Source organism: Poecilia reticulata, chromosome 10 (assembly GCF_904066995.2).
Source record: "Poecilia reticulata chromosome 10, P_reticulata-male-v2, whole genome shotgun sequence".
Taxonomy (NCBI): Eukaryota; Metazoa; Chordata; class Actinopteri; order Cyprinodontiformes; family Poeciliidae; genus Poecilia; species Poecilia reticulata.
Window position 1 is genome coordinate 25776940 of NC_088839.1, and position 13339 is coordinate 25790278.

At 37.6% G+C, this 13339-nt stretch overlaps 1 protein-coding gene across 2 annotated transcripts in view; it reads right to left on the reverse strand.

The window, feature by feature from the left end:
• Window positions 1-12961, reverse strand: part of arhgef6 (Rac/Cdc42 guanine nucleotide exchange factor (GEF) 6) — a 50933-nt gene extending 37972 nt beyond the window's left edge. Inside the window, exons 1-7 of one of the 2 annotated variants that reach the window (XM_008420678.3) lie at window positions 12680-12961; window positions 10316-10399; window positions 6747-6831; window positions 3600-3718; window positions 1506-1710; window positions 1189-1241; window positions 182-276 (exon numbers count right to left, since the gene is read on the reverse strand). In XM_008420678.3, coding sequence (XP_008418900.1) covers window positions 182-276; window positions 1189-1241; window positions 1506-1710; window positions 3600-3718; window positions 6747-6831; window positions 10316-10399; window positions 12680-12844 — 806 coding nt within the window. In that variant the 5' untranslated portion in view covers window positions 12845-12961. The remainder of the gene's footprint in view (window positions 1-181; window positions 277-1188; window positions 1242-1505; window positions 1711-3599; window positions 3719-6746; window positions 6832-10315; window positions 10400-12679) is intronic. The other variant, XM_008420677.3, reaches the window with a different exon arrangement.
• Between the last annotated feature and the right edge of the window lie 378 nt (window positions 12962-13339).

The following is a 13339-nucleotide window of genomic DNA, read 5'->3' on the forward strand; positions in this document are numbered from 1 at the left end:
ATACTTAAGAAACTGAAAGTTGAAAGACGGTGTGCAAACTTTCACCATGACTTTACTTGTGATAAATATCTTGCTACCAATATAATTTTTTATTTTTTTTCCAATTACCCAAAAGGATAGGTCAAAATTCAGACTTCTAGCCTAAGAGCCAGTATGACCCATGTCATTGTTTGGTTCTTACTTGTCGCTAGCTTGCAGGGGTCGGAGGTAACAAGTGAGCACAGTTTGTAACTCTTTAACAAACTCCCGCTCATGCTCCAAGATGTCCAGAACCACCTGTGAAAAACAAAACAGAGAGAATATTTTAAATAATCTGATTTTATAAAAACCTTCCATGTTCTGAAAACAACTTTAAAAAAAAGGCAAACTAAGAATTATTTATCCATTTACGTGCCATTTATTTCGTTAGTACGTTAATTTAATTAATTAGCTTTTCCTGAAACCCCCCCACCCCCGACTAAAAATCAAAGGTTAATCCTGTTTTACTCATTAAACAAAAAATTAATTTAAGAAATGTATTGGGGGCACCTGCAGTAGGTCCAGGCCCAAACCATGACATTTCTACCACAATGTTCTTTTTCTAAAAAGTTGCATTTACTTTGTTCAAAAGTCCAAATAATTGAATTACAGACTCATATGTCCAAGAACATACTTTCCAGAAGCCCAAGTCCTTGTCTACATTTGCTGGGGCAAACTTGAGTCAGGCCATCATGTTTTTAAGAGCAGATGTTTCCTCCTTGCACAGTTCTCATGGAAGTTAAATCTGTACAGTTTGTTGCAGGTCCCATAATGAAATCTTACGGTTTTCAGATGTTTCTTTTAGCATCTTGCCATCCGCTATCGATGTAAACTTGCTTGGATGGCCCCGATTTGGGCAAATTGGCAGTTATTTTGATTGCTTTCCACTCATAGATTAGTTTTTGTACAGCATAACAACTGATTTGAAATTCTTCTAAGGCCTCTTTAAGTTCTTAACCAGTGGGAAAAGCTGCTACAATCTTCTATTTGAAGGTTTTGATTTCACCATGATGTTTACTCTCCCTTCAACAGTAAGCAGGACACTAAATCAAATGTCTGAAATTTTGGCTAAAATCAAACCTTTGTTTGATGTTAGCCAATAAAAGTAGGAATAGCTAATCTAATTTACACATGAATGTGCATTTTTAATAACATTTGATGGAAACTCACCACACTGAAGTAGTTCTTGGTCAGAGGAGTTCCTTTAGGAGATAGTGGTTTTTCTGAGGAGGAATTCAGAGACAATAACAGAATATATTTACCAAACAAGCTACAACATCAACATTTCTAACTTCAATTATGTCATTAAATTATTCTCAGTCAAGTTATATATGAGCCTTATAAGCAAAAGTGAAAACTCTCCAATTCTATTAAAGTTACTTTTTTGGACTAAGAGTCCATTAAATGTATAAAATTCAACATTTTCAGACCAATACTATCAAAGTTGAAAGGCGGGATTATTGTCAGAGAAGGGAAACCAAACTCACCGCATGGTTTGATCTCTCGAACGTAGTTGCTAGGGAACCAGCCCGTCCTGCCGTTGAGCGTCCCCTCCCACCATCCGCCGTCCTCCTGCCGCGTGACGATGATCACTTCACCTTTGCTGAAGGACAGCTCGTCCTCGTTGTTCTGCTTGAAGTTGAAGCGGGCCTTCACCATCACCTGCCCGCCGCCGCCGTTTTCAGACATTTCCTGTCCGAACAGCTGGGTCAGTTCCAGTCACCAGCAAAACTAGTGTTTCCACATTTTCATTAAAGATTTATGTCTGCATACGGTAACACACTGGTGAGATATTACCGGTAATAATGCCTATATTTTCACAAGTAGACATTTACTAGATTAAAAAAAGAAATGATGTAGAGCTCTCACCAACATCTGTCCTCTATAATCTATTTGGACGGATGTGAATCCAGTCGAAACTGATTGCAGACAATTTCCCACCTCGATTAGTTAGGCGATCTAAACTAGAAACGCAGTCTTCACGTTTTTCCTGGTTGATGCCAAAGGGAACTTTGCAGATTCTGACCTCTTGTGGACTGAATGGTTACTTTCTAATCTGAATCCCAAAAGTGATTCAGATTAGAATCATTCAGTAAACATAAATTATGTAACAACAAATTCCACGTTGTTTGAAAATGAAAAAAATAAAACAACTAATCATCATATTTTCTTAATAAAAGTTTAAAAACTAAGTGCAATTAAATAAATAGGTAAATAAGCTTCACTCCTGATGAGCTTTCTCTGTAGTTTCATCTTTTTGTTCCAATTACTTTTTGATTACTCTATCATAACAGGCACTATAGCAGAATTTGAGCTTTACAGATAAAGGTGTGTGCTTCCCAAATTAAACAACCTCTTATTTTTCTAGTGAATTTATATATTGAACAGCTGATTGTCAGACGGTAAAATGTTTTCTTCTGGTGTCTTCACATCCACACCGAACTCCGGTAGATTTTAATCGCTCCTTTTCTCCACTGATGTCTTATTAAGACTATCAACGGTGTTAATATTCTGAATTTGTCAGTGATTTTCCTGAAACACTGTGAAGTGACAGTCTGCTTCTTGTCAACAACTCCTTCAGTGTCCAACAACACCTTTGCATGTAGAGCTGATTAAGGATTTCAAGCAGTCATAAACTTTAATGCTGGTCATATTTAAAGCCGTTTACTTTCCACAGACAGCCAGGATAAATAATGGCCGCGCCAAGTCTGAGTTGGGCTTGCAATACACTCAATCCAAAGACCACATTTGATTTAGTAAACGCAGAAGAAAGCTAAGCAAAGTCTGTCCCAATGCAGTTAATCATAGATGTGTAAAGGTGTTATTGGGTGTTGTGCTTAAAAAGTTCATCAAAGCAAGTTGAGACCAATCTGCTAATTAGTGATGACTAAAGACAGTCAACAAACAAAAACAATGCCTTCATTTGATTATAACATCTGAGAAAAATAAAGACGTCTAGTAGAGCAACTACGCCATCTTAAAAGCTTCCAACAGAAAATATGAATCAGGCTGGAACAGAAACGTCAAACAGTTAGTAAGTCCATTGAACATAAAGCCGGCTAAGTTGTCTTGAATGCAACACTAAAACTCTTTTCATTAATTTAAGTGAGCTCAACTTGTTATTTAAAATTTCTCAAAATAAAATGAGTCATGATCATAAAGGTTAGTAGGTTACATTTATTTAGTCTCTTACCAACCTGAAGAAGCTGATACTGGTTGATACATAAAATATATATTTCATCTATATTTTCTGCTTATTACTGCCTTTCCCCCAGAACTTTATTTAGGAAATTATTTATTCATATAAAGGAATTGCAAAGCCATCTCAGAATATATTTTAGCATTTTCAACAAAACCTCTAAAACATATTTAAGCATTCCCGCACTCATACACATGATACACATGGACGATTTAGGATAATTGACCCAGCATTCATGTTTTTGGACTTTGAGAGGAGCTAGGAGTACCCGGAGAAAACCCACGTATGTACAGGGAGAACATGCAAACTCCTTGGTGAAAGACTTTCATCTTGTTTCATCTTAAAAATATAAAATATAGCTGAAAATAAAGAGAAATCATACCACTGATTTAGATTGTCTGCGCAGAGACCCTTTGGATCTGGTGGAGGACAGCGCGTGTGAAGACGTCGTCTGATTAGGAGAGGACGAACCGGACTGAGGACATCGCTCCACAGCACAATCTACGCACACACACACAGACGAAATAGGAAGCCTCAATTTAAGGTTACATTTCAGTGCTCTCACCTGGAAAAGGTTCACAAACATGTCATGCAGGTGCACAGCCACAGTGGAGGACGACAACCTGAAGATAATTCATGTTAATAACGCTCTGCCGCTCTGCACCGCTCCAAGGCAGCGAGCAAACAAAGCCTACGAATTCATGATTACTCACACGATAATCGGATTTAACCAAAACTGACATTACAAGCCTGGAATAAACAAGCAACTAAACAAAGAGAAGCCTTCAAATAAACAACATCAGAGATCGCTTGTGCAGCATCCATGTTGCTCTCAGATCATATTTTCTCCAAAGCTGTTCATGTCTGATAGTAATTTTATTGCACAGGCAAAGCCGATGAAGAAAAAAAAGATCAAAATCAGATTTATGTCAGCTCTAGCTCTGTGTCATAAGTCAGCCACTGCTGCAGAGGAACTTTGATTTAAAGTCAGTAGATATCAGCTGCCCTGCAGTATGAGAGCAGTTCTGCCAGTGCACTGAGCAGTAACCTACCTACCGCCGTTATTTGGAATAAAACAGACACAGGCTAGCAAGCAGAAGCACTCACAGAAGGAAACTCATTTCATGCCAACTGGAAGCCAGCCAAGTTTGTTGTTTGATGCTTTTTCAAATTACAAAGGATGAGAAAGGAATGTGATGCACAATTAACCTCTCAAACCTAAAATCGGATCAAATAAACATTAAAGGTGCGAGGATATAAACCTTAGGGGAACTTTCTCTTACTGACAGTAAAACAGCAATATTTTGTGTAATCTTGTTTCATCGGCACATCATTTTGAATTCATGAGACTCTGATATGGTTTAGATGGGAAAAAGCAGGAGAGCCTCTGCTTTCCATACTCCGGCATACAACATACTTAAAAATGATTATCATTAAAAACAGACGCTGAAGGCAGTGACAGGTGGGACTCATAAATCCCATATGTGAATCCGTCTGCACAGCGAAGCCTAACGGCCCCGTCTGTTTAGTGGTTTTACATACAGAGGATTCAAGAAACATGTAAGGATATTACATAGCAATGATCTCACATTAGATTGCAATAATTAATATTCGATCAATCACAAGATGCACCAATCAGTCAGCCATAGATTTGATTCAGAATTAACCACAAACACTTAATATCTGATTATTTTTCCCCTATTAATTAATTGCATCAAAATGTATAGCTACCAACATTTTTGGTCTACAAATGCACTTGTTTCAGTTCAATGAAAATCTCATAAAAGGTTAAGGGATAGACGCTTCTTTTCATTTGTAGAAAAAACAATGACCAGAATTGGTCAGACTTAAAAATAAATAAATAAATAATCGATATCGCATAAAAAAATCTGATTGGTAAACCTCCCGACCAACCCCCTTCAAACACTGGCAAATCGACTGCAAATCTTTTTGTTCCCCAGCGATCAGAGTAAAATGAAGTTTCAGCTCCTCACATTGCGGCACAGTCATTTTTTTCATTCGATTCAGAAAGGGCAAACAACATATGAATCAACTTTTAAAAATATTGCACACGTTATTACAAGCTTGATCATTATTTTATTATAATTACTTTTTACAAAAATCTAAATGCTATATGGATGGTTGATGCCTTTATTTAATGAAAATGACTCGAGATTTTTTTAAAGAAATGAACTGTACAAAAAAAAAAAAAACTGATGGTATCTAAACATCTACAACCTGAACAGTTGGTGGCAACTGCTGTGTTTGAATCACTTTAATGTATTACTTTTATCTGACCTTCACCTTCGTACCACATTTATTACAATATTACACACACATGAGGTCACAGGATTCTGTCTGAGGTGCATTAAAGCATAAATAAAAATGGCACACAGCGTGACACAAGCACACACTGCCATGCAAGCTGCCCATCTGTAACCCAGAGAGACATGCAGCCAGAACCCTCAGTGTGGTGTCAACTCATTTACTAATGTTCTTTTTTGCTCATCGACCAAAAAAATAATCTTATTCCGCAGCTTCCAGATCATTATAATAATAATAATTTACAATTCCTTAATTTGTTGTACGTATGTCAAGCATGGGCTAATTAATGAATCAAGGTATGCTGAAGAATGTAAAATTTATGGTTTCAAAGATTGTTGAAGAGTTTGTATCAGAAGGACCTGTTTTCAAACACCGCTGCCCCTCCCACACCTGTTGCTGCGGACACTCCCAGTCAGATTACTGAAAGAAGGATTCTACTGGGTTTTTTTTCTTTTAAACTAAATAAAAGTTCAGTTTTTGGAAATCTAGACATGAACTGCATGGACAACCCATCACTCCCATTAGGGAAACGCCAAGATGCAGACTGACTACCTAAATTAGCTGGCAGTTCACCTAATTAACCAACAAACAAGAACTTGGTATACTGACAATGTTACTCTGTAAAGAGAACAACAAAAAATTATAATACTTAGTGGCATAAGCCACTTGAAAACAACAAAATTTAGCGAAAGTTTATGTTTAGACTTTCATACATTGTCTCAAAAATACAATAAATATACTGAATAAACATTATCATAACTGTCATAATCACAATGTTGAATTCTTAAAGGATTAGCATCAATAAGTCTTGTTTTTGTGCATTAAATAAAAAGGATCTAGACCTCTAATGGCAAAACAGACACAATTAGGAAGCCTATGACTCCTGGAGAGAAATGGAGACTTCTCATCAAAAATCTAAAAACACCACAGGGACTTTATTACTCTTGCAGTCAGAAGAATCCCATTCAAACAGCTGACATGAAGCTATTCAATAGTGTGAACAGCTTCTCATTCCTTAAAACAATTGGGTGCAATAAAAGGTCCAATAAATCATTTGCCATTGGATAAAAACAAAGTAAATGTCGCTATGCCTAATGTTTTGTTTCTCTTTTTGCTGACATTAAAGTCAAAAATCTAAGAGTGTTGAACTTTCACTTGGACAAGCAAACTGAACCGCAGCAAAGAAAAAGATGAGAACTGTTACCTTGCGTGGCAAAGTTGAATGCCAGCAGCGTATTCAGGACCTTGCCAAAATTCTCTCCAGTGTACAACCACTCTGGTTCAAACCCCTGGATGGAAACGAAACAGAGAAAACACAGTCAGACAAAAAATAAAACTGAAACCATCTGTTCAGACAAACTGGGATCATTTAAACCTCGGCATAAAGCATGTTTCAATCAGGTCAACCCATAGCTCATTCAACTCCGTTGAGTTGAATTTTAATTTGCAAGATTACCATAGAGCTCTAGCCCAGAAAACAGCCATAACGGGGAGAGAGTTAGTGCCTGGATCTACACCAGACCACAGGTGGGAGGAGCTAAGCATCATCTACTGGCTGAATAATACCAGCATTTTGTTTCAATTATCTCCCAGTTTATGTTTCCTTATAACTGTGTGGCCTAATTCAAATTTAAAATCTTAAAGTATTACATTAAGATTTATAGTGCATTTGATTTATCTCTGCAATCAGAGTTTAGATATGGCGTCACATCTCTTGTGTCACGTCTTCCTCGATGGAAGTAGGGAAATTAGTAGCAATAAGCCAACTATTGGAATGCTAACTAGAACTGGAAACAAAAGATGGCGCATCGCATGCCACGGGAGATCCAAGGATTGTCAAACAAGCGTGAATGTTTCATGCAAACCACAAACACTCCAGGTATGTTTGATGAGGGAATAACATGCATCTTGGTATAAAGTGCTAAGAAGTCAGTTTTGCATAATACCCCTCCCTAACCAGGGCTGCTTTTCAGAGTACATTTTCATATGAAAATCTTGTTTTTACCCTAGTAGATCTGGTGGAAACCGAGGGTAGGTAATTATGGCCCTGAAAGCCTACCATAACTTCCTGGAAAAGGTTCTGTGGCAGAAACATGGCTAAGGAGTAGGTCAAAATTAGCTCCTTTACAGGGAAGAGTGAGTTTTGTTGCTTTCATGATTCACACTAACACTCTAATTCTTCCATGCAACACAAACAAAAGAAGGGGACCTATACCGAAGCAGCATACGTAAAGTGATTATAAGGCAAAGATAACAGATATTTTGAACCTGACCCCCTTTTTGCAACAAAACAAACAGAGAAACACTCATTTGCAATTCTCTTTCCACTTCCCTGCACTCACAGAGCCAGGTTAGCTCAACTCAGACAGCTATCGTCTTTCCTCCAGTGGATAAAGTTTCACATTTTAAATAAAACATCTTAAATATAGAGGCTGAGCACTGCAACAGCAGATTCAGGAGTTGTGTTTTAGTTGCGTTTTTTTTGTGTGTGACGTGTTCAGGTATGAAATCAACAGAGAGAAAAACTTCTGTATGATTGTTTTGGATAAAATGGAAAGAAGCCACAATAGAGGCTGTGTGCTTTGTTTCTGCTAATGATGGAGTTATTGCAGTAGATTTTTAACATGGATTTAAGTGTGCTAGTTATGAGATGCTGACCCGAGTTGTAGTAGCTGTTGCACTAAATGACAGTTGCAATGTCTGAACAAAGGGCAAATACATCTTCTACATTTCACAACAGTGATAAAAAAAAAAAAAAAAATCACAGGCCATGAACGGTAATCGGTTCTTCCTCCTTGTCATCTGCAAGCAGAAGTGAAAGCAGTTACCCAGCTTTCTTCATATAGGCACTGGACAGCCAGGCATTATTTATTTATCAGAGCAAAAGGCAAAAAGAAAATACCATAATCGCTGAGGGAAGGGCAGGGTTAGTAGTAGCCACATAGTCATCCCCAGGCTGATACGTTTGACAGCGCCTCTCAGAAACCTTCTGCCAGTGACCTAGTGGCTGCTCGCAGAACGTCTAATTATGGGCTAAACCAGAGTTGGTGGATAAAAAGCAAAGAGGACCTCCCAGACATAACAAGCCAGCTGGGCAGGACTACTGAACCACTAAAGTGAGCCAAGCTTGCTGACTCAAATCGCTGCTTAAACAGAGCGAGTGATGTGTTTCAAAACCACAACAGATTATTTATAACAGACTGGGAGAGACATTAATGTTCGCTGTTCTGGGACGGTGTAGAACTGGCTGGAATTGAGAAAGACTCTCTTGCATAAAGGAAAAATTTGTGCTTAGTTGTCCTATCAAAGTCTAATAAAGTTTTTAAAATTTACCATCACACACGTCTTAGTGTTTAATGCTACCTCACTTTGTTGATATGCATTTTTGTTGTTGTTGTTAAAAAACATTTCCAGTTGTAATAAAACATGGCACGGTCATGATCACAGAAACTAAAGTAGCAGCACAAATCACTCTTATGAAGATGATATGGTTCATATTACAACTGAACATACCAACCAAGAAACAAATAAGCAAATATCAACATACTATATTCCTGTTTCTGCATGGGTGAGTTACTGTTATCAAGGTTTATTAGTATTTTTTAAAAAAAAGTTACTTTCCAAAATTAAAAAGAAAGTCCATCATACCATTCTTATGATTTAAATCCTGCAAGTAAAAGGTTCAGACCTTTTCTCCCCGCTGTACGGAGCATGGAGTAGTGCACCATTCCCCTCCCCCACCCGTTGCTGAGCACTTCTAGTCAACAAGACTACAACTATGCTTTTATTTGCTTACCAAAAACTAAAATCAGTTTTAAAATACTTCTGGTTCTGAAAAACATGGTAATTTTGTGGAGATTGGAGGAGCGCCACTAATCAACCTATTAACCTAACACTGTTAAAGTCTACAGTTGTACATTAAAAAGGCCTACAGGACAGATAGCATGCCTACATAATCACCTAATATCAGTTTATTATACGCCAACTTTGTAACAAGAATGTTTATTTTAAATTACAATTAAACTGGGAAGGGATTTGCTGAACTCCATAAGTAAAAATAATAATAAAAAACACTAAATATTATCCATAATATTGTTTCAATAATTATAAATCAGTAAGTGTCACAATTTCAGCAGGAGTAGATATGACTGTTAGATTGTAATCATAGGTTAACTTATCTCACAGCAATCCGGTGCTATTTCTGTTATTCTTGCTAAAAAGTGCTAGAAAAATACCACTGAACTTATTGTTTACACCAAAATTATTTTAGATATAGAACAATATTGTTATGTGTGTAAGAATCAGTAGCAATAAATATTTTAGTGGCTGTAAGAATAACTTTTTCTGCACAATAAAGACATTTAGGTCGTGTCATATATTTGTACATATTTATGGAATAATAATGTCAAGGTTACACTACGGAGCATAATTACTTCCCTTTTTCTAAAACAGAATCCTGGAATGTATGTCTGCAACAACATTAAACAAGTTGTTTTATTTGTTAATTTACATAGGAATGTAAAAGAGAAAGTAAACTTACAAGGAAGTGAATTATTGCCATTTGAAGTAAATGAATCAGGTGGTGAAAGTAAAAAAAAAAAAAATCCCCATCTTCCCTAGTCCATAGTAAACATGAAGTCTAACCTAATAAGCAGATCACAACACAAGAAAGAGTGTGATCAAAGCTTCCCCTTTGGACTGCAGCAGACTATGGGGACGGAATAAAGCTACGCCGACAGAAAATCATCATGAAAAGACACTGAGGCAACTTACCTCCACTTTCAACGACGAGCATCCTCTTAAAAACTCTTTGATGTTGGAGATACAGTCAGCTTCAGTTCTTGGATCCTGGGAATACTGAGCACAAAAAATAAATATATAAACCCACACCTCGGCTTAGTAATCCAGGCAGGCATATGACACACATTGGCTCCCGTCAGAGCTTTAGTTTTAGTGTCACTTTGAAGAAACAAAACCCCACAAGATTGTAAACCCAATCCAAATGTTGCGCCTCACAATTTCAAACATTACTGAATGGCTAATGAATCTCCTCCTTGCCGTCATAAGCCACAGAAACGCCAAAGAAGCCACATTTAAGCAAAACATCCGCTCACTTTGAAGATTTTCAAAATAAAGGTCTGTCTTAACAAAGTACGTATGAAAGAAAGCTTTTCATCCTTTAACCAAAACTAGAACATACTTATTACGCAAACGCTGTGGATCTAGGAGTAACAGCATGAAGATAAACCAAAATAGCTCGTAAGAAAAGAGAAGCTGCAACTTCCGGTTGCATTTTGTTTAGTACTTTTCAGAGAGCAGGTCGCAGCAGTGTGTTTCATCAAGCCGTCGAGTTGCGCTCCCCCACCAGCTACGCTTTTAAATAGCGTTTTACGGCCGACATGGTGCATTCAGGTGTAGTTGTACGCTACAGTATTAACGCCGCAATAAACGATGTAGGTATTGTTAATGACTATAACGTTTATTTAAAGCTCAAATATCACAGTGGTCTTATTAAACACTTAATAAATAACGTCTTTGACCGTTTCACAGTTTCTGAAAGTTTCAGTAAAACTCCAAAGGCATTTTTAGAATATTATGATTTCAGTCATTAGCTTATTTATTGGACATATGAATATATTTTAAAAAATGAATAAAAACAACATGAGTAACCTAATGACTTTCACACATTTAGCATGTTAGGTCTTTCATTCTGGTCAAGTACTATATTTCTGTGTCTCATATAAAACATTTGATATAAATGCTAAATGCCAGAATAATAAAAAAAAATACACCAAGGTTACTACAGGTTTAAACAATTTGAAGAATCCAAGATGAGGATGTTGTCATGCCTTTGTAACTTTGATTTACTCTCAACATTCATGTCTTTTGATGCAACTGAGGAATACAGTTGATGCCAGATATTCCAATGAATGAGTTTTATGAAAAAGAAGCTACTCTTCTGTGAACTTTATATTTAATTTTTGTTCCAGGTACTATATAATGTGAAAAAAAATCTATGCTTTATTATGGTATCAAAACAAACTTCAAGGGCTGCAACTGGCTTGTACAGCATCCTGCCTGTGTCTGAAAGAAAAATACTATAGGTATAGTCTTATATTTAAATACAGTGAGGCAACCAGAGCCTTACTGTTCAAAATCAGCAGAAGCAGTTTTCCAATCTGCTCTGAAATTCACCTACAGATTACATTAATTAAATATTCTGTATTAAAATATTCTAACAATTTAAACAAACGACTTACTTGTTTTTAATCAAGATCATGTTAAAATTTTATAATTTTAGTTTTTTATTGCATTTAATAGATCAAAGGAGGAGTCCAGCTTTATTGAGATAATTTAATGAAATCAGTGTTTAAAGGTACAACTTCTTTCAAATGCTAAGTGTTGAGAGGGGAGGAGTTAGTAAACATTTAAATATGATTTAAAGTTGAATTTCACAGCTTCTTCACCATAGATAAATCTAGTGTGCAAAGTGTACTTGAACGCGCCAAATCTCCACCATAAAACCCAGTAAAGACGCGCAATAGCTTGAAAGCAGGGCAGAAGTGGTGGGGAAACGCATCTCGACGCAACACCGGGAAGAGCAGCCGCTCAAGAGGAAGTGACGACCTGAATTTGCAACTGTTATCATGATCAACTTTGTTACCTCCACATTTAACATACAAAATCACTTTAATCGCATTAAAAAGTCAAGATGTTATTACTCTGGTGAATTCTCCAGGAACAACCATTGAAAGTGTGAACTATCTGGTGCACTCCTATGGCAAAATGAGTCTTTGTTTTAGTAGGTGTTCACACTGACCTACTCAGTCATATCAAGAATGCGGAACATTTTTTTTTCTCCCCCCCCCCCCCCCCCCCCTCTCACAGGAAATCACTTATTGAAATCTGTTGACTGTAAACTCGCAGAAAACCTACTTTAATCCGACGCAGCACTCCCTGTAGAAGTAACAGAAAAGCGTCCGGCTGTCAAAACTTACAGCACGGGTAAGAGAAAGCAAGGCCAGGGCTGCAGGCAAGAAGTTCCTGTCGGTATCACTTTCATCAAACCCCTCCCTTCTTTTCACCGAGATCAGTCGATCGTTTGACATTTGTTTACTCAATAAATCAGCGGCTTACCTTGGGCGTGAAGCCAGGTATGAGTCTCTCCGTGAGCTTGCACAGGACGACCCCATCCTTGAGTGATGTTTTCAGAAACTCCTCCGGGTCCGCTATGTTCTTTTTGGGCGAGCTGAGCACTCCTAACGAGATCAACCACGTTACCGTCTGCTCCTCGGGATTCATAGCTCCACAAAATGCTCATCGCCTAAGCCCGCATTGCTAAAACAGAAAAAGTGGCGGCCTGTTCCGTATCAATATGCAACTCACATCCGCACTTCTGCTAGAAGTTAAAAAAAAAAAAAAAAAAAAAAACGAGGCGGCGAGAGAGAGAGAGAGGGGAAGGTGGGGGGGGTTGGACGACGCAGTTACTACACACAAAACTGATGATCACCCCTACTGGCAAACAGGCACCTCAACAATACACAGGGTGCTGCACATGCTGTGTGAGAGAGCAGATGGTCTCATCAAGTACAAATGAACCCAGGCTCAGAAAATGAGGAAAGTAACTGATATCTTAGATTCATCAGCATATTTTTTGCATGAGGGGAAAAAACCAGCAGGTCTGCAAACAAGCCTGACGGGGTGTTGTGCAACTGATTTAGGAAACCTGCAAATGTGAAATTCACGTTCTCTCACTGTTCTTCAAAGTTTAATATTTTTGAGTTTGGATTGGAAGAT